Here is a 22080-nt window from a genome sequence, read left to right as displayed (position 1 = left end):
TCCCTATGTTGTACTTTCCATCATGTGACTATTTTGTAAATACCAATTTGTACTTCTTAAACCTTTTACCTTTTCCACCTAGTCTTTCCACTCCTGTATACTCAGGCAACCATCAGTCTGTCCTCTAGCTATAAGTCTGTTTCAGTTTTGTTTGTTTATTTTGGTCATTAGATTCCACAATTAAGTGAAATATGGTATTTTTTTTCCTTTTGACTGACTGACTTTACTTAGCATAATACACTCTAGGCTCACAACAAATATGTATGTATTTTAATATATTTTATTGATTTTTTTTTTTTCCACAAAGAGAAAGGGAGAGGGATAAAAAGTTAGAAATATTGATCAGCTGCCTCAATATTGATCAGCTGCCCCGAAACCAAGGTACATGCCCTTGACTGGAATCGAACCCAGGACCTTTCAGTCCACAGGCTGACGCTCTGTCCACTGAGCCAAACCGGTTAGGGAATAATGACTACTTCTGTTTTAGGGATTTATAACAGCTCCATATCTCTGTGGCCCAAGGTTTTCAAGTTTGTTTTTTTTTATGAAGCGCAGAATGTAAAGTGGTTAGTATTTTTGTTTTAAGTTACAGTACTTACTACCCTGTTTCCCTGAAAATAAGACAGTGTCTTATATTAATTTTTGCTCCCAACGATGCACTAGGTCTTATTTTCAGGGGATGTCTTATTTTTCCATGAAGAAGAATATGGTACACATTTATTGTTAAATAAAAATAAAGAAAATTTATTACCTGTATATGGTACGGTAGTACAGTAGTTGTCAACACAAACCAGACAAACTGTGAATCCTACAGTATCAAGAATTTACTCATTTATTCGATGACAATCATGTCATCTTCTGGAACATCATCATAACAATCCAATTTCTGAATTTCCTGGTGAATTTCTTGTGACTCCATTTCTTTAAGAATCAGTGGACCGGCCGAGACCTGTTTGGCTCAGTGGATAGGGCGTTGGCTTGGGGACTGAGGGGTCCCGGGTTCGATTCTGGTCAAGGGCATGTACCTTGGTTGTGGGCACATCCTCAGTGGGGGGTGTGCAGGAGGCAGCTGATCGATGACTCTCTCTCATTGATGTTTCTAAACTATCTCCCTTCCTCTCTGTACAAAATCAATAAAATATATTTAAAAAAAAAATCAGTGGACCAAATCTCTCATGTTTAGCCTAGGGGGAGCCTTTTTTTCAGGGGATGCCTTATATTTCACTCAGAAGGAAACCTGTAAGTAGGTCTTATTTTCGGAGGATGTCTTATTTTCGGGGAAACACAGTAGCTTTTGATTATATGTCGAAATATTACTATAAATTAGTAGGTGAAAGAGATTTTGATTTCAGCAAGAGACAGAAGTTATACAAAATCACTTCTTTTTTTTGTGCTTTATTGCTTGTATGTGTGCGCATGAGAGAGTGAGAGTGTGAGTTTGTGCTCCTGCCTGAGCCAGAGGCAAGGTTTTTTCAGGACTTGTGCAGTGAGGCTAGAGGGTGTTTCATGTGAGATGCTGTTGTGAACAGAGAAAACTATAGATTCTATTTTTTTGGAGGGGTTAGGTCAGTACTCTTAGGAAAGTTTGTGATAAATTGGAAGAATCGGGGTTTGATTCCAGGGATTAGAAGTTAATGGCAAAGACCAGGTTTAGTGAAAATGAGGGAGTGGGAAACAGAAAGGCTAGGAGAATCTAAGCAGAAAGGAAGGTTTTTGTGTTAAGATTTCAGAATTTGTAAGGAGTGATGGAGTTAAAGCTAGAAACTGGAGGTATCAGAAAGGTTTGTAGATTGTGTAAACTTGCCAGGGTTTGGGCAAAGAGGTGCAGGGCACGTCCTAGGAAATTGCTATATCCATTGGAAATGAGCTGGGAGAGAGAGGACTCCATAGATTAGGGATGAGAACCGGAAAGACTAACTGGGGACCATGGGTGGGGCTGCTTTAGCATATTCTAGAAAATAGTACCTCTTAGTACATTTTAAAAGATGGACATCATTCTTTAAAAGTCATTAGAGAAGAATATATATTAATAAAATCGAACTTTCGTAAACTTCTGGTCATGTCCATTTTGTTCTTGGCTAGGAACAAAAACTCAACTATTTAATAATAATTTTTGATGATTAATTTATGTCAGTATGGAATTGACTAATTAGGAATTTATTTACATGTTCTGTACTATTAATATTGGTACAGTGCTTTCTGTAGCGTTTTCATTTTGAAAGGTTATTAGATTCAAAATTTTCTGGAGCAGAATCTTTTTTCAGAAGAAATTTTGCTTTTTGGGGAAATAATTTATAAAGGTTAATTTGGAAAATGCTGAAATTGAATATGTGTAGCTCTTATAATTATGAGCTTTTTGCATTTACATTGACATTCTTTTGTATAGGAGTTAAAGTTCCTCGTAATTTTCGCTTGTTGGAAGAACTTGAAGAAGGACAAAAAGGAGTAGGCGATGGTACGGTTAGCTGGGGCCTTGAAGATGATGAAGATATGACACTTACAAGGTGGACAGGCATGATTATTGGGCCACCAAGGGTCAGTGCTATAAATTACATATTCTTATTGATATTTATATCCACTTTAAGCATTTTATTTTACAATATATTAAATAAATATGATAAATTCTAACTGAAACAATTATTCCCTTTTTATTTTGTATACATTTACTGATGCTACCATTGTGCACAATATGATACTTGATTTTCTGCAGAATTGGGGGGAAAAGATTGATAGTCATTGCTAGCAAAGTGTTTGCAGTTTAGTAAAGAAGAAAAAATAAATGTAAATGACAGACTCTAAATATGGCAGAGAAAGATCACTATGGGACTTCAGAATATGTTTCTTCTAGCTGGAATAATTGAGGAAGGCTGAACAGTGGAGGAAGTTGCCTTTGGAATGAGCCTTAAAGAACTGACTGGTAGGATTTCAGAAGGTGGTGATGGGGATGGAGAACATTCCAGATAGAGAGGAGAAAAGGTGAGGAAATGGAGGGGTTATTTGGGAAGAGCAAACACTGTGTTTTGACATAATATATTACTAACTCACTATGTGTAACCAATCATTTCTAAATTGATTTCTTTTGAGAGCACATTGCTATCTGCTTTGTGATATTTGACTTGCCATGCAAATGCTATAGGCCTCAGATTCTTCATTTATAAAATATATTGAACTATGATTCTTGAATATTTTCTTGTGATGTTGGGAACAGGCCCATTGTTCTTTATTCTTAGGTCTTTCTGAATTTTTAAAGTCTTTGTGAATTTTTCTTTTTACTCAAAATATTTTCAGATTGGGATTTTTTTTTTTCTACTCTGCATTTCTTATTCAAAGGTCCCATTTATTGCACTCCCTGCAACGAGTCTTTGAAATAAATATTGTATAATATTTTGACTTGCTGGGAAAAACAAAAATTTAAGGTGTTTTTTTTTCTCACTCTGGTTTTGTATACTTTTTGCTACCTTGCAAACTGAACATTTAACCTATTTTCCAGTTGGCTAGAGTTTAAATTTCCTGTTGATTATTATAAAAGAAAAATGGATCAGGTAATTAGCATTGTTAAATTTAAAGAATTAATTAATTAATGTTTTATATTTTCTGATATTTTTTTGCAAATTTATATACACTACTACACTAACAAATGTCCCCCCACCCGCCAATGCTCTGATTTTTTCCCCCATAAGACTTTTGAAGAAGGAAATATGATACTGTTGATTAGAATTTTTATGTTTTTTATAACTTGGTATTTATAATGAAAACTTTGATTTTCACTGCCTGTGAATATTATTACATTACCATGGTCTGTCTGGTAAAAAAAAACCACACAAAAAAAAGTGCTTATAACTTATAAGCAATCTTTCTGAATGAATAGTTTGAGATGGTCTGAACTTGATGGAGTATAAATTTCAAAAAAAAATTTTGTAAGTTTATCCTCACCTGAGGATATTTTTCCATTGATTTTTAGAGAGAGTGGAAGGGACACGGAGAGACTGGGAGAGGGTAACATCGATGTGAGAGACACATTGATTGGTTGCCTCCCACATGCACCCCCACCAGGGCTGGGGATTGAGCCTACAGCTGAAGTATGTGCCCTTGACTGGAATTGAACCTGGGACTCTCTAGTCTGTGAGCTGACGCTCTATCCACTGAACCACTACCTCCAGTGAACTTTAAACTTGAAGAATGTTTTGGAGCTTATGTGAAAGTTCCTCAGTAATTTTTGTGGGCTTTTCAAAGCATAGTTTGCAAATGTGGAGGAACAAACAGCTCCTGCCTGATCTCCTGAGGCCACCAGCAGGACTCTCCAAGTTGGTGTCAGAACTGCAGGGAACTCCCATGTCTAGGCCGCTAGGGCGTGCCCAGTGCGGGAGGGAGTGCAAACACTTTTCTAGCTTGTGGGGAGGGTAGAGCCTGCTCAGCAAGCGGGGAACACACAAACCAATGCTGCTGACTGCCAGGCCAGGCTCTCTTCAGTGAGTCCTCTGCTTTCAGTTAGTCTTTGAGCACCCTCTCACTCTGGTGCCAGGACAGGGTTGAGGGAGGACCTTGCAGTGGTACAGAACTCCTCCTAAGCCAGACTATTGAGCACACATTAATTATCTGCCTTGCATCCTCTTTCAAGTTATCTCCCTCACCGAGGCACATGGGACTGAGTGAAGGTGAGTGGTCACAGTACTCATTTGCCATTTTTTTTTTATTTTTTTTTTAAATATATTTTATTGATTTTTCAGAGAGAGGGATAGAGAGTTAGAAACATCAATGAGAGAGAATCATTGATCAGCTGCCTCTTGTTGCCCGCAACCAAGGTACATGCCCTTGACCGGAATCGAACCCGGGACCTTCCAGTCCGCAGGCCGATGCTCTATCCACTGAGCCAAACCGGTCCCGGCTCATTTGCCATTTAATAAAACTTGCTGAGATTGGTGTCTCATCTTAGTTTTCTGTTTAGAAGGTGCCATATTTAGAGCAATTTTGTCCGCAGCTTTAGCTGTCTACATTCAGCCAGGCTAATAGGAAAATTCTTACCTCAACATACTGTAACTTGGTTAGCTATTTTTCTGTTTGTTAGTTTGTTTTTTGCTACTGCTTAAGATTACTGTTTGTGTGTGTGTGTGTATGTGTGTTAGTTACTCCAGTATCTGGATTTATATGATTATCAACTTTGTTTTTTGATATATTTGTGTGTCAATTTTCTGAAGCAGTACTTTTTAGCATTAGAGGTTTAGTTACTTTTCCTTATATATATGTTTCTTTCTATGTAACTGGAGATACTATATCCATCTTTAGAAATTTTGAGAATTAAATGAATTAATAATTAGACAACAGGAGAGTATCTGACTATAGTACATTCTTTTAAAAAATATTTTTATTCATTTCAATTCATAAACAGAATTGTCTTGGACAAGAGAGAGAAGAGAGAGAGAGAGAGAGAGAGAGAGAGAGAGAGAGAGAGACAGAGAAAGAGAGAGAGACAGAGAGACAGAGACATCAATGAGGAGAGAGAATCATTGATTGACTGCCTCCTGCACCCCCTCCATTGGGGATCGAGCCAGCAACCTGGGCATGTGCCCTGACCAGGAATTGAACCATGACCTCTTAGATCATAGATGGATTCTCAGTCACTGAGCCACGCTAGCTGGGCATTCTTAATAAATCTTAGTTTCTTTTATTACTTCTATTTCATTTCATTCTTTTGTTAGATAATAGAAAGGTTTGGTTGTTAATTTAAAAGAAATTAATTGAAAAGGAAAATTAGCCCAGGATATCAAAAGTTAGTATGATCTTTATTCTGAGCACTGAATTAGATGAATAGTTTTTTTATTTTAGAAAAATTTGAGCTGTGATGTACATATAATGAAATACATACCATTAGTTTTGACAAATGTACTTTGTTAGCCACATGCTTATCAAGATAGAGAACAATTCTATTACCCTAGAAAGTTCTCTGTGTCTCTTCCCATCTTCATCCCCACCCTGCTTTGTGCGCCCTAGAATCGTTTTGACTGTTGTAAAACTTGGTGTAAGTGATTTGTGTTTTTCCATGTAGTAGTAGTGTTTCTTTTTATTACTGAGTACTATTTTACTTTACTGATATACTATAGTATGTTTATCAGTTCTCCTGTTCCTGGGTGTTTGGGTTTTATCCGCTTTCTGGCTATTACAAATAAAATTACTATGAGCATTCTTCACATGTCTTTTTGTAAACATATGTTTGTCTTCATTTCTTCTGTTTAAAATGCCTAGGTATGAAATTGCTAATTCATAGGGTAGGTGTATGCCTATCTCTATAAGAAAATGCCAAAAAAAGAAAGAAAGAAAATGCCAACTTGTTTACAAAATGGTTGTATGAGAGTTCTGGTTGTTTCCACATACCTTGAGTACCTTTAACATTATGGTTTTTGGGGGGTGTCTATTATTATTATCATTATTTTTTAAATACAAGTTTTTAGAGAGACTGATGTGTATTCAGATTGGAGAACCACAGACTAGATGATTTCCTTGAGATCTGTCTGGTATTAGTCCTTTGTATACATATAAAAAGTGTTGGTCATATTAATATATTTACCATTAAACTGTGATGAGTTTTATACAGCTGTTTCTTTTGTAAAATATTGAAATATTTAACATTAAAAATGAATGTTGCATCCGTTTTAAACTACAGTAGCTTAATATCCAAGATCTGATCTCCTCTTGGATACTATATCCATCTTTAGAAATTTTGGGGAAGGAAGTTTTGCTAAGTGAAATCTGTAGATGGTTGGTTAGCTACTCCCCTCTCCCCCAAGTTTATTGTAGAAAACAACAGGCATTACATTTGTTTCTTCCACTTATTTTTCATTTTTATATTTTAATTGTATGCCAATAAGTTAACCAAGTGAACAAGTCATAAGGATAAAGAAGAGTTAATTATAGGTATGAAATATCAGACAGGAGTAATCTAGAACCATTAAGTCTGGTAGCATTAAAATGGCTTTTTTATAGTATGGTTATGTTAAATTTCTCAAGAAACTGTATTTTAAAATGACGTGGAAACAAAGTTTTCTCTAACTAATGAGGCATGAAATACTGTTTTCTCACTGTAATATGGTATAATACGTATAGTGGGGGTTTTTTGCTAGAAGTTATTGATTGCCCTATAAGTGGGATAACCATATAATTTATTGTCCAACCAGATTGTTTTGAAGATGAAAAGAAGCACTATTAATATTAATACTGGAACAATAGGAATAAACAGAATTGTCTTGGACAAGTGGGAACTTTTATATGTGTGTGACATAGTCAGGTAGTCTCTCCTCCATAACGTAAACTTCTTAGTAAAATCTGAATTTAAGTGGTTTGATTTTTGCTTTAATTTTATTATAGGCATTGCCTGTATCATAAAAAGTGAGTTCTGATCATTTTGATATGGCTGTACATAATTATTTTATAAAATCTCTGCTTTTTCTCTACTTTTAAATATACTTTCTGCAGTTTATTCTACCAGTAGGTCAAATGAATGTACAAAGTAAATTCTTGATTACATACACAATAATATCAAGTACTTTCCCTCTTTAGTAGCACTTGAATATTATTTTTATTATTTTTTTGCCTTTCAGACAAATTATGAAAACAGAATATATAGCCTGAAAGTAGAATGTGGACCTAAATACCCAGAAGCTCCTCCATCAGTTAGATTTGTAACCAAAATTAATATGAATGGAATAAATAATTCCAGTGGAATGGTAAGTTAAAGTACTCATTTTATTCTTTTATAACTTATACTACAGGCTCAGTGCATGAAAATTCATGCAATAGGAGAGAGGAGGTCCCGTCAGACCGGCCTCTCTCCTCTCACAGTCCGGGAGCCCTCAGGGACGGGAGGCTGCCCAGCGATCAGGGGAAGGCAGTGCTCCATCACACCTCCCCTTTCCATCATTTCTTAGAGGTAGTCCTATTTTGAATTTGCTATTTTAATTTCTGCACATGATTGTTGTACTTTTAGTATGCCCGTGTGTATGTGTTCCTCTATATTGTGTGATTTTGTGTAGAATCACGTCAGTGTTTTTTAAGATTCATCCATGGTGAGTCATGCATATTAGATTGTTTCTTTTTATTGTTTAGTATTCCATTTTTTATTTGCTGGGCATTTAGGTTTTTTTCCCCAGTTTGCTTTGAAAAAATTGTACAAATGTTTTAGTGCTTTAAGGCAGTATAGTACTTCTTTGGAACTAGTATTTACTTATTGGTTCTAATGTTGTAGAGAAAAATTTTGTAAAATATAAAATTGAATTACTAGAAAAATGAAATAAAAAAGGCAAAATGCAAGCTCTGATTAAAAAAAAAAATGTCTCTGTCATATTGCTGTAGAACTCTCTAGACACCTACTCTCAATCCCTATGTTTATCTTGTCATGGACTAGTAAAAGCCAGTTCAAGGCCTGGCACTGTTCTATGGAACATACTTTGAGGAGCACTTTTCCAGTGCATATACTTAGAAGTAGGATGTCTCCTGAGGTGTGAGGCTTTTCTTCAGCTTGATTAAATATGGCCAAGTTGCTTTCCACAGGGCTATGTCCATGTCTGTCCCACTCGACCCTATGAATGTACATTCCCACCAATATTTCATAATGGGGATTTGAAAACAGTAAAGTAAATACTGACTCTAATTATTGGAGTGTAGGTGTGTGTGTGTAGAATATTGAGATAGAGTGGAAATATTGGACATGAGTTTTTCTCTTGATTGATATCTAAGAACATAAATTACTTTATAACTAGTAAATAGTAGGGGATTTCACATTGACCATTAATGATTGTGCCAGGCTAATTTTATATAGTTCGAGGTTATTTACATACCATATGAATTATGGGTGTTGCTTTAGTCATTTGGGTTTAAATTTACTTAACACAACTAGTAAGAATTATTTCTTAGGGGTGGTCGGCATTGCAAAGCATCAATTATAGTGCTTTATCTTGTGAGGTCTCAACTTTTGGAGGCTATTGTATATTATAGACTGATAAGATGCAGATTTGTTCTGACATGATATTTATTTTCCCATGCCCTTTGCTCCCTCCGCCCTTTTCATTAATTTTTGTCCCCAAATTTTTATGCATTCTGTTGGTACTTTATAGGATTTGCAACCACTTATGTTTATTTAACTGTCTTTTAACTTTACAGCTGGAAGTGTTTGTTTCTGCTTTGGAAAGAACTTGGTATTCTCAATTTGTTTTATAAACTTGTTCACTGATGGAGTCTATTTATATAGGCTAATGGAGTTGCTACTCTTAAAGCATTAGAGGAAGCATTTTAAATATATCTTAACATTGTTTCAATTACCTGTCAGAAATTAGAAAAAAAATTCTCTTCTATTTTTTTTATAAATACGTTTTTATTGATTTTTAGAAAGAGAGAGGAAGGTGGAAGAAGAGAGAGAGATAGAATTATTGATGAGCTTCCTCTTGCATGGCTTCTATTGGGATTGAGCCTGAAACCCAGGCATGTGCCCTTACTGGAAATCGAACTGGAAGCCTCTTGGTTCCTGGGTTGACGCTCAACTACTGAGCCACACCGGGAAGGCTCTTTCCTATTTTTAAAGAGTTTTATTGTTATATGATTTACATGCCATACAATTCAGTCATTGAAAGTATAATTTAATGTTTTTTTTAGTGTCCACTTGGTTTTGGACCTATTACCAAAATCCAGTTTTAACACATTTGTGTCGTTCTCAAAGCAAATCTTTTTCCCATTAGTTGTAACTTTCCCCCTCTCTTCCTCCACACTAAACAACCACTGAATTACTTTCTTTGTAGATTTGCCTATTCTGAGCTTTGTGTATAAATGGAATTATAAAATACACTGTCTTTTTTTTTTTTTTTAATGTTTTTTGTTGATTTTTCACAGAGAGGAAGGGAGAGAGATAGCTAGAAATGTTGATGAGAGAGAAACATCGACCAGCTGCCTCCTGCACACCCCCCACTGGGGTTGTGCCCGCAACCCAGGCACATGCCCTTGGCTGGAATCGAACCTGGGACCCTTCAGTCCGCAGACCGACGCTCAACCACTGAGCCAAACCGGTTTCAGCTGGATCTACTTTTGTTCATCAGTTTATGTTATTCATTATATTCCACAAATGAGTGAGATCTTTATCTTTCTCCCACTGGCTTATTTTGCTTAGCATAGCAAAAGAAACTTTCTCCAGTTCCATCCATGTTGTTTGCAAATGTTGAAAGTTCCTTCTTTTTTATAGCGGCATAGTACTATAGTACATAGTGGCTGCACCAGTCTGCATTCCCACCAGCAGTGCAGGAGGGTTCCTTTTTCTCCACATCCTCACCAGCACCTGTTTTTTGGTTTGTTGATGACAGCCATTCTGACAGGTGATGCTATCACATTGTTGTTTTAATTTGCATCTCTCGGATGATTAATGATTTTGAGCATGTTTTCATATGTATGTCTCTCGTCCTTCTGTATGTCCTCTTTCAAAAAGTGTCTATTTACATCCTTTGACCATTTTTTGATTGGGTTGTTTATCTTCCTTTTGTTAAGTTGTATGAGTTCCCTATAAGTTTTAGAGATTAAACCCTTATCGGATGTAACATTGGCAAATATATTCTCCCATGAAATGGGTTCTCTTGTTGTTTTGTTGGTAGTTTCTTTTGCTATGCAGAAGCTTTTTTTTTTTTTTTTTTTTTTTTTTAAGTTTATTGATTTTTTAGAGAGGAAGGGAGAGAAATAGAGAGCTAGAAACGTTGACGAGAGAGAAACATTGACCAGCTGCCTCCTGCACATCCCCCACCGGGGATGTGCCTGCAACCAATGTACATGCCTCTGACCGGAATCGAACCTGGGACCCTTCAGTCTGCAGACCAATGCTCTACCACTGAGCCAAACCGGTTTCGGCGCTATGCAGAAGCTTTTTATTATAATGAAGTCCGATTTGTTTATTTTCTCCTTAGTTTCCTTTGCCTTAGGAAATGAGATGTCTGAGATTTTAATGCCTATGTTTTCTTCTAAGATTTTTATGGTTTCATGCTTTACATTAAAGCCATTTACCCACCTTGAGTTTATTCTTGTGTGTGGTCTATTAAGTTGGTGGTCTATTTTTATTTTTTTGCATATGCCTGTCCAGTTTTCCCAACACCATTTATAGAAGAGACTGTCTTGACTCCATTGTATGTTCTTGTCTCCTTTGACAAATATTAATTGAGCAAAAGGCTTGGGTTGATTTCTGGATTCTGTTCTGTTCTGTTCCATTGGTCTTTATGCCTGTTCTACCAGTACCAGGCTGTTTTGGTTATAATGGCTTTGTAGTATAGTTTGATATCTGGGATTGTGATCCCTTCTACTTCGTTCTTCTGTCTCTAGATTGCTGTAGGTATTTGAGGTCTTTCATGGTTCCATATAAATTTTTGGAGTATTTGTTCTATCTCTGAAGTATGCATTGGTATTTTAATAGGGATTACATTGAATCTGTAGATTGCTTTGGGTAGTATAGGCATTTTAATGATGTTAATTCTTCCAATCCATGAACATTTGTTTGTATCTTCCTGTATTTCTTTTTGCACTGTCCTATAATTTTCCAAGCACAGGTCTTTTACTCCTTGGTTAAGTTTATTCTAAAGTATCTTTTTGTTGTTGTTGTTGTTGTTGTTTTTGTTGCAATGGCAAATGGGATTGCTTTTTTAGTTTCTCTTTCTGCAAGTCTATTATTGGTATATAAAAATGCCATTGATTTGTGGATGTTGATTTTGTATCCTACTACCTTGCTGAATTCATTTATTAAGTCTAGTAGTTGTTTGGTAGAGTCTTTAGGGTTTTCTATGTATGACGTCATGTCACCTATGATAATGATAGTTTTACTTCTTTCCAATCTGAATGCCTTTTATCCCTTCTTATCTGATTAGGCTAGGACTTCCAGTACTGTCTATATAATATATAAAAGCCTAAGCAACTTCCGAACATTCTACTGGTAGCTATGACATGCACTGACCACCATGGGCAGATGCTGAATGCTCAGGCATGGAAACATGGAACAGACTGATGAATCTCAGAGGAGAGGAAGAAGCAGAGAAGGTGGAAGTTCATATAAGATGAACCAAAGATCTTTTATGCATACTAGAGGCCCAGTGTGTGGATTCTTGCACTGGTTGGGTCCCTTGGCCTGTCCTGTGGAAATCAGGCCTAAACCGGCAGTCAGACGTCCTCTGAGGGTCCCCGGATTGTGAGAAGGTGCAGGCCAGGCTCAGGGACCCCTCGTGCATCGGCCTTTAGTATTGAATAAGAGTGGTTAAAGTGGACATCCTTGTCTTGTTCCTCTTCCTGTGGGAAACACTTTGTTTTTCCCACTGAGTATTATGTTGGCTGTAGATTTGTTGTATATGGCTTTTATTATGTTTAGGTCTGATTCCTCTATTCTCTCTTTTCTGAAAGTTTTTTTTTTAATCAAAAAAGGGTGTTGAGTTTTGTTGAATGCTTTTTCTGCATTATTGATACGATCATGTGGTTTTTATCTTTCAATTTGTTTATGTGATGTATCACATTTATTGATATGCAAATATTGTACCAATCTTGCATCCCTGGAAAAATTTTACTTGATCATGGTGTATGATCTTTTTGATGAATCCAATTTGCTAATATTTTGTTGAGGATTTTAGCATCTGTGTTCATCAGTAATATTACCTGTAGTTTTTTTTTTTTCTGTGTAGTATTTTTATCTGGTTTTGCAATTAGGATAATGTTGGCTTGGTAAAAAGAACCTGGAAGTATCCCTTCCTCTTGTAATCTTTTCTTAATAGTTTGAGGCGTATAGGTGTTAGTTCTTTGAATGTTTGAAAAATTCACCTGTAAATCTATCCGGTCCAGGACTTTTCTTTGCTGGAAGTTTTTAAATTAATGCTTCAGTTTCATCAGTTATTATTGGTATACTCAAGTTTTCTGATTCTTCCTGATTGAGTTTTGGAAGATTGTATGTTTCTAGGAATTTGTTCATTTCACCTAGGTTGTCCAATTTGTTTGCATATAGTTGTCCATAGTATTTGCTCACAATCCTTTGTATTTCTGTGGTGTCCATTGCTATTTCACCTCTTTTATTTCTGATTTTATTTATTTGGGTTCTCTTTCTTTAAAAAAAAAATATTTATTGATTTTAGAGAGGACGGGGGAGAGAGGGAGATAGAGATGGAAATCTCAATGATGAGAGAAAATCATTGATTAGCAGCCTCCTGAATGCCCTTACTGGGGATCGAGCTCGCAACCTGAGCATGTGCCCTTGACCAGAAGCAAACCTAGGACCCTATTAGCCAGGGCTCTTTGCTTCTTGATGAGTTTGGTTAAGGATTCATCAGTCTTTATCTTTTTAAAGAATCAGCTCTTGGACTTATTGATCTTTTGTACTGTATTTTTTACTCTTTAGTCATTTATTTCTGCTCTTTATTATTTGCTTCCTACTACTCCTTTGTTTTTTTTCTTGCTGTTCTTTTCCTAGTTTATTTAGTTGTAGTGTTAGTTTACTAGTCCTTTTTTTTTTCTTTTTTCTTTTTCTTGTTTCTTGAGAAGGCTTATACTGTAGTGCTATGAACTTCCCTCTCAGGATTGCTTTTGCTGTATCCCATAGGTTTTGGTTAGTTATGTGTTCATTTTTGTTTCAAGGAAATTTTTAATTTCTTGCTTGGTCTCATTGGAAACCCATTCATTGTTTAATACCCTGTTTCCCCCAATATAAGACAGTGTCTTATATTAATTTTTGCTCCCAAAGATGCGCTAGATCTCATTTTCAGGGGATGCCTTATTTTTCCATGAAGAAGAATATGGTACACATTTATTGTTAAATGAAAATAAAGGAAATTTATTACCTATATATGGTATGGTAGTACGGTAGTTGTCAATACAAACCAGACAAACTGTGAATCCTACAGTATCAAGAATTTACTCATTTATTCAATGACAATCATGTCATCATCTTCTGGAACATCATCATAACAATCCAATTCCTGAATTTCCTGGTGAATTTCTTGTGATTCCATTTCTTTCAGAATCAGTGGACCAAATCTCTCATGTTTAGCAATAGCACTGTCTTTATTTTTTTATTTTTTATTTTTTATTTTTATTTTTTTAAATATATTTCATTGATTTTGTACAGAGAGGAAGGGAAAGAGAGAGAGAGAAACATCGATGAGAGAGAGTCATCGATCAGCTGCCTCTTGCACACCCCCTACTGGGGATATGCCCGCAACTAAGGTACATGCCCTTGATCGGAATCGAACCTGGGACCCTTCAGTCCCCAAGCCGACGCTCTATCCATTGAGCCAAACTGGTTTCGGCTAGCACAGTCTTTAAATGAGTACTTCTTGTCAAGGTAACCTGCTCGCAGTGCATTTGCAATGCAACTGTCAGTGATTTTCTCCCATGAATTCTTCACCCAAGTCACAACTTCTTGCAGTTTAGGTTTCACAAAGTTTCCACGATGATTTCTCTCCATTCTATTTTCCATGTAGTCATTAATTTCCATGCGCAAATTGTCTTTGAATGGCTTGTTTATTGCAATATCAAGAGTCTGGAGATAGGCCGTCATTCCTGTGGGAATCATTATCTGATCTATTTATCTTCCGTGAAGAAATGTCTTCATGTCTTTAGCGTGGTGAGTGCTGGCTGCATCCTAGAATAGCAGACCTTTTTGGCTCCCTCGCATAACAAGCGGCAGCATTAAATCGACCCACTTCCTTATAACTGCTTGTGTGACCCAGGCTTTTTCAGTTTCAAGAATAAAAATGCCCAAAACATGTTCAATCTTTTCCTTCTTGCCCTTAGAAATGATTAAAGGTGAAATTTTAGTGCCATCCAGACGAATTGCCAAAATACAGGAAACACGTGCACTTTTGTAAGCAGTGGAGGGAATGTACACTAAGGAGGCACCCCACTGTTCAATTGTTGTTTGAGATGATTGGCCCATAAACACAGCAGTTGCATCCATAGCAATCCTGTTGGAAAGATTGTACAGTATTTAGAGAAGTCAGCATCATCAATAAAGGACTTGAATGTAAGTGCTCGCATGATAACTTTAGTATCTTCCAACCTAAACAATGTTGTACCTGTAGATCTTCTTAAAGACAGTTCACTTCACTGAAGGAAATTATCCAGCCAGTGTTGTGATGCTTTGAAGTCTTCGGGGGCTATGTGAAACTGTGGTGCCATTGCAAGGGCAAATTTTTATTTAAAAAAAAATTTTTTTTAAATTTATTTTTTAAAATATATTTTATTGATTTTTTTACAGAGAGGAAGAGAGAGGAATAGAGAGTTAGAAACATCAATGAGAGAGAATCATCGATCAGCTGCCTCTTGCACACTCCCTACTGGGGATGTGCCCGTAACCCAGGTACATGCCCTTGACTGGAATCGAACCCGGGACCTTTCAGTCCGCAGACCAGTGCTCTACTACTGAGTCAAACCGGTTTCGGCTAAGGGCAAATTCTTGAATCTGAGCCCTATTCACAACCAAAGCCTTTGCTCTCCTGACAACAACCCATTCACAGATCAGGTCTTCCAGCTCGGAAAATAATGGTTGCCGACCTGATCCACACTTGTGCTTTTTAGCATTTCCCTTGTCCACTTGTTCAATGAGGTTGCCATACTCTGCTCGCCATTTTCGGACCAATCGGATACTCAACATCTTCTCTTTGCAGAAAGCAGTAAGATTTTGGCCCCCCAGAGTCTTCCACGATTATTCCTTTCTTGTACTCCACGGAGTAGCTTTTTCTTTTTGTGCTCATTTTTAGGGGTAAAAAAAAGGAATTGGGGTATCAAGGTGGGGGGAGGGGGATCACTTAAAATGACACAGGGGGGATCAGAGGGGGAATCAAAATGGCACAGGAGAATCAGAGGGGGGATTACCATTTTAGTAACCCCTTTTGATCCTCCTGTGTCATTTTGATTGCCCCCTCTGATCCTCCTGTGTCATTTTAAGTGATCCCCCTCCCCCCACTCCTGTGCCACTGAACACCTTCCCCAGACATCCCCCCTACCCCTTTATCAGACATTTACCCCCTGGGGCCTGCCTGGGGACTGTCACTGGGCTTGCTGGGGCCTGGATCTGGGCTGGAGCAGGGTCTGCCACTGACTGAGAACCTTCAGTCATCATGATGGTGGCCGTGAGCATCAGGTAGTGTCACCAGAGTCAGACCAGCACTCACCACCTTCGCAGCGTCCAGTCCGCTCTAACCCTCCTGTTCTACACGCATCTGTGAAAGTCTCCTCCTCTCTCCTGCCCCACGCTCACCACTCACTCCGACCTCTGCTCTGCCTCCACACAGCAGTGATGTCGGGATTCCGAATAATGCCACTGGTTGCTAGATGCCAGTTGGGGCGGCCCTAGTGACCAGTTTACGGTACATTAATTTTCATTCTTAGAGCCTAGGGGGGGCCTTATTTTTGGGGGGTTGCCTTATATTTCACTCAGAAGGAAACCTGTAAGTAGGTCTTATTTTCGGAGGATGTTTTATTTTCGGGGAAACACGGTAACATGCTATTTAGCCTGCATGTATTTCAGTGTTTTTGAGATTTTTTAAAATTATTTTATTATTGTAGTTGATTTCTAACTTAATGCCATTGTGATCTGAGAAGATGTTTAGCATGGTATATCAATCATTTTGAATTTGTATGGACTTGTTTTGTGCTCTAACATGTCTTCTATCTTTGAGAATGTTCCATGTGCATTTGAGAAGAGTGCATATTCTGTTGTTTTGGGGTGAAATGTTTTGTAAATATCAGTTAGATCCATCTGATCTAGTGTGTATTTCAAGGCCTCTGTTTCCTTGTTAATTTTTTGTCTGGAAATCTGTTCAGTGGTGTCAGTGGGGTGTTTTAAGTCCCCCGCTATGACTCTATTGCTGTCAATCTCTTTCTAAAAGTCCATCAAGAGTTTTTTAATATTCCATGCAAAAGGAAAGGAAGAAAAAAAAAAGCTGAAGTAGAAATACTTATATCAGACAAAATAGAGGCCATAACAAGAGTCAAAGAAGTGGCCTTTGTCTCATTATAATGTGGCCTTCTTTGTCTCTTGTTAAGGGTGCAAATTCATTCCTCTGCATGTGGATATCCAGTGGTCCCAGCAACACTATTGAAGAATCTAGTTTTCCCTTATTGTGTATTCTTGTAAAAAATCAGTTTACTTTGTAAGTATAACGCCTGGGTTTACTTGGGGGCTCTCAGTTATATACCATTGATAGGTATGTCCATCCTTATGGAAGTACTGTCTTCTTGATTACTGAAGTTTTGTATTAACCTTTGAAATTGGGAGAACTTGATTCTTTTTCATATTTCTTTTTTTTTTTTTAATATATTTTATTGATTTTTCACAGAGAGGAAGAGAGAGGGATAGAAAGCTAGAAACATCGATGAGAGAGAATCATCGACCAGCTGCCTCCTGCACACCCCCCACTGGGGATGTGCCCACAACCAAGGTACATGCCCTTGACCGGAATCGAACCCGGGACCCCTCAGTCCGCAGACTGACGCTCTACCACGGAGCCAAACCGGTGCTGGCTCTTTTTCATATTTCTTAGGCTATTCTCGTTTTCTTGGCATTTTTATATGGGTTTCTTTAAAAAAAAAAGTTGAAATTTTGATAGGGATTGTATTGAATCTGTAGATCAATCTGAGGAATATTGTTATCCTAATCAGTATTGGGTCTTTGGTGCATTTGTATAGGATCTTCACATATATTTGGGTCTTAAATTTCTGTCAACAGTTTTATTACTTGAATTTCTTGGGATGATACTGGTTCATAAAACCATACAGGTTTCATGTGTTCAACTCAATAAAATATCATTTGCACACTGCACCATGCGTTCATTGCCACATGCAAAGTCTCTTTTCGTTGCCATTCTCCCTCCCTTTTTCCATCTGGCTATCACCACACTATTGTCTGTGTCTGTGTGTTAGGCATACCGGTATATGTTTTTTTTGGTTAATCTCTGCACCTTTTTTTATCTAGTTCCCCAACCACACTCCTCTTTCACAAGCTGTTAGCCTGTTCCATGTAGCCATGCTTCTGATTCTATTTTGCTTGTCAGTTGATTTTGTTCATTAGATTCCACATATAAATGATATCCTATGGTGCTTGTCTTTCTGTCAACAATGTTTTCTAGTTTTCAGTGTATCATCTTACACTTTTGTTAAATTTATACTTGTGTATTTTATTCTCTTATCCCTGCTGTAATTGGCATTAATTTCTTTCTTTGATTTCCAGATTGTTCTTTGTAGGTATACAGACATACAACTGTTTTTTGTATGCTAATTCTGTATACCAATGTCTCGCACTTATTAGCTCTAGTAGTGTTTTTAATGCACACCTTGTGTTTTCTGTATAGAAGATCATGTCATCTGCAAATAGAAATAGTTGTACTTCTTTTGTTTTCATCTCGGTGCCTTTTATTTAATTTTATTGCCCGATTGCTTATTTTAAAGTTTCTTTACAGGCTTGAGTAGCAGTGATGAGACTGGAAATCCTTGTCTTCTTCCTGATATCAGGAGGAAAATACCCAGTCTTTCATAAATTAAGAAATTATGATGCGAGCTGTATATTTTTAATAGATTCCCTTCATTAGGTTGAGGCAGTTCCCTTCTGTTCTTAGTTTGAGTGTTTTTATCATGAAAGATTATTGGACTCTGTCAAATGCTTTTTTTGTATCTACCAAGATAATAATGTTTTTTGTTTCTATTTTATTATGGCATATTACATTGATTAACTTTTAAAATGTTGAACCAATCTTGCATTTCTGGGGTAAATCCCACTTGGTTATGGTACATAATCTTTTTGTGTGTGTTGCTCAAGGTCATATATTTCATGAGCCTGTGCACAGCCTTATACGTGTGTGGTCTTCTAGATTTACAGGCATATATTAAAACTTTTCCAAGTCCCTGTGGATGTCAGTAGACATCCTCTGAAGCACTTTAGTCACCTTCCTGTTTGCCTTGTTACTGCCTCTCCAGGAAGTAGAGATGTTAAACAATTGGCACTGCTTTCAGTGCCAGGCATAAGGGTGGCAGTGGGTTGGTGGCAGAATAGGCAGTACCCAGTGGGTGAGTTCTGAGGTCAGATAGAGGAAAGTCTGTGATTGGCATTTTCCAGGGGAACTGTCATGTGATGGCAGTTACTTGGGAATGAGACTTTGAAGGAGCTCCAAACCCATTCTATCAGTCTTCCATAGTGGAAGATTAATTAGGTTCACAGTTCTTTCCTATATAAATCCCAATGGAGATAATTGCCCAGATTTCAGGTAGCGGTGTTGGAAATGGAGAGGAACTTATTTAATCAAGAAGGAGTTGCCAAATATATTTACAGTGTAGTTATTTAATACAACATTTTAAAATTTTTCTGATGACTAAAGTTCACTATATGTTTATTTGTAAAATAATAGAAAAGCACAAATTCACACACATAAAAGGCATAACTTATTTGGAAATGTGTTAAAGAAAGAATATTTTTCCCTAAATATTACATTAAAATAATTAGTGTAATTAAAATAATTAACTTTTTTGAAAATAGAGCCAGGCTATGAATTTTTAAAAGGACTTACTTAAATAGTTAATAAATTGATGCCATACTACTTTAAACTGGTAATGAATTTTATTATTTTTCTTTCTTTCCAGGTAGATGCACGGAGCATACCAGTATTAACAAAATGGCAAAATTCATATAGCATTAAAGTTGTACTTCAAGAACTAAGACGTCTAATGATGTCCAAAGAAAATATGAAGCTTCCACAGCCACCAGAAGGACAAACATACAACAATTAATTTTAGTGGATATCAAACTTGTCTTAAATCAACAATCTTCTACTCATGTTAATGTCTTGATTAAATATCACAATGCAGAATACCCACACATTAAGTAAAAGAATGCCAGCTGGTAAATATAACCTGGACATTTGTAAGAATATATTTAATATATGTATACACATTATGTTTTCAGGTAACAGGAGAAAAAAATGCAGCACAATTTTTTTTAAGGCACTGTCATTTAAACATAAACCTGGAGTTTTCAAAACAGAATTCAGGTTTAGAAGATGAAAGTATGGTGATTTTTACTAAAAAGTAAGAAATCCCAAGAAGGAAAAAGAAATGGCATGCTTTATCCATCTTGCTTAGTGAAAGAGCTTCAATTTAAGTTGTCTAAAGTATCAGGTACAAGGCATATTGTCCCAAATTGTTTTAATTTTTGAAGTGGTGTGGGTGCTGACAACCAGTAGTATAAAAAATATGTTCAGGATTGTTTTCATATATGTATTTATAATAAAAAAAAGTCACGGGGAAGGTCAATGAATTTCTGATAAAAGCTATTTCTGTGTTACATGTAAAAGACATGGTAAATATTTGTTTACAGTCTTTGTTTGACAAACCATGCATTTAAGTTGAAGTGAAATCAGCAAAAAGGAAATAGGTAAATGGATGTGATTTTTGAGATTAAAGTTAGTCTTAAAATGTAAATAAAATGTGGATCGTGTTCTCAGAAACTGTGCCATTTCTATTATATTGATGTGGTATATGGAAAGTACTTTGCTGAGGTAGCAAAGATTGTAATTGTAGGTTTTCATCCATATAAAATTTTTTATTGTTTATCATGTTTTATATGCTTGTTGTAAATTGGAATTTGCAAAGTGTTTTAGAGAACAAATTACTTGATTCGTTTAATTTCTTTGCAGAAGGAGGAATCCCAAGTATTATATTTTGACTTTGATTTCACCAGAAATATATTAAAAAGATGTTTGAATTTTTGCAAGTTTTATAGAATTATAGATTGTTATTATCCAAATATACATTCTATTTTTGATTCATAACATTTTTTTTTTGGATGATTTTTTTTTCTCCCAATGCTTTTATTCTTGACTGGGATTAATTTATCCATTCCACTTGTCTTTCACTTTGGGATCTGTGTAATTCTGAACTGATCTGCTTTTTACCAAAGTGAGAAATTTTAAGTAATTGTTTTTCATTTCAAAGCAGTAGGTATAGTACTTTGTTGAAAGTACTCTTATGGGTTCACGGCTCAAAATAGAAAGGTGGTCTGGTAACAAGGACAGATTTCTTAAACAGGCCCTGACATGTTTTTGTCAGGTTCATTCATATTTAAAGCTTTGAACTACTTTTCTTAGTCATTAATAATAGTTTGTCTAAGCTTTTTAATTTCAATATGGCTATTGTATTTTAATTATCAAAAGATGTTTAAAATGACATACATAGAGACTATATAGAAACAAATTAGTGCATGTGTAATTTATTAAAATAGGTTTGAAATGAACTATTACCTTGGAATCATTCTGAAAACTTTTAAATTGTTAAGTGAGATTAAGTTGAATTACACTAAAGTCATACACAGGAGTCTGATGGTTACTGATGGTCTAAGTCAATCCCTTTAAGAACTTTCCACTTCGAAAATGTGTCTTATCATACATGATGCTGACTGCTGTTAAATTATTCATATATTGGTGGACTGAGACTCTGGGTACCTTGATCTTTTGTCCTCTTTCCTTTCTTCATATCACTAATTGTGAAGGGTTTTTTGTTGATTTTCCCCCTCCAGTATATGTTTGAGTTGGCCCTGTAATGTTTATTTCCTCTTTTTGTTTGGGGACTGTGGATCTTTGCTGAAATCTGCATGCAAAAGCAAGATCCATTTTGCATGTCACAATCAAGATGTACGTGGCAATCTAAGACACAAGAGTTGATTATAGAACTTAATACTGAATGACTCTTAATTGTAGTAACATTTCTAAGACGACAGTTTTGAAGCTATTTTTCCTTTGTCTGTTTTGTAAAGGGGCTAAGGTTGTAGGAGTGTGTGGTATTAAATGAACTGTAAAATTGCATTTGAAATTTGTTTAAAAAACTAGCAGATGAGCCCTAGGGGGTGATCTTATATTAATAAAGATTACAAAAATAAAATTCTTGTCCTTTTAGGTCAGTGTTATGCTTTAATTACTTTCAAATTTTCAGAATTTTTTTAAAGTATTTTAAAGTAATGGTAGTTGTTAAAAGGAGTTTTTAGAATTTTGAAACAAACATTTATAACAGTCAATGGTATTTAAGTCTTTTATGTGTAAAATGCCCAAATTT

General features: G+C 36.2%; 1 protein-coding gene across 4 annotated transcripts in view; it reads left to right on the top strand.

Moving 5' to 3' along the window:
• Positions 1-21923, top strand: part of UBE2V2 (ubiquitin conjugating enzyme E2 V2) — a 34103-nt gene extending 12180 nt beyond the window's left edge. For 2 of the 4 annotated variants that reach the window (XM_036437278.2, XM_036437280.2), the window contains exons 2-4: positions 2387-2535; positions 7593-7718; positions 19618-21923. In XM_036437278.2, coding sequence (XP_036293171.1) covers positions 2387-2535; positions 7593-7718; positions 19618-19764 — 422 coding nt within the window. In that variant the 3' untranslated portion in view covers positions 19765-21923. Of the gene's footprint in view, positions 1-1461; positions 1467-2386; positions 2536-7592; positions 7719-19617 lie in introns of all 4 variants that reach the window. The other 2 variants (XM_036437279.2, XM_036437281.2) reach the window with 2 other exon arrangements.
• The last annotated feature ends 157 nt before the right edge of the window (positions 21924-22080 follow it).

The sequence above is a fragment of the Pipistrellus kuhlii genome, unplaced genomic scaffold (genome assembly GCF_014108245.1).
Source record: "Pipistrellus kuhlii isolate mPipKuh1 unplaced genomic scaffold, mPipKuh1.p scaffold_m20_p_14, whole genome shotgun sequence".
Classification (NCBI taxonomy): domain Eukaryota; kingdom Metazoa; phylum Chordata; class Mammalia; order Chiroptera; family Vespertilionidae; genus Pipistrellus; species Pipistrellus kuhlii.
This window is presented reverse-complemented; position numbering and strand designations above follow the sequence as displayed.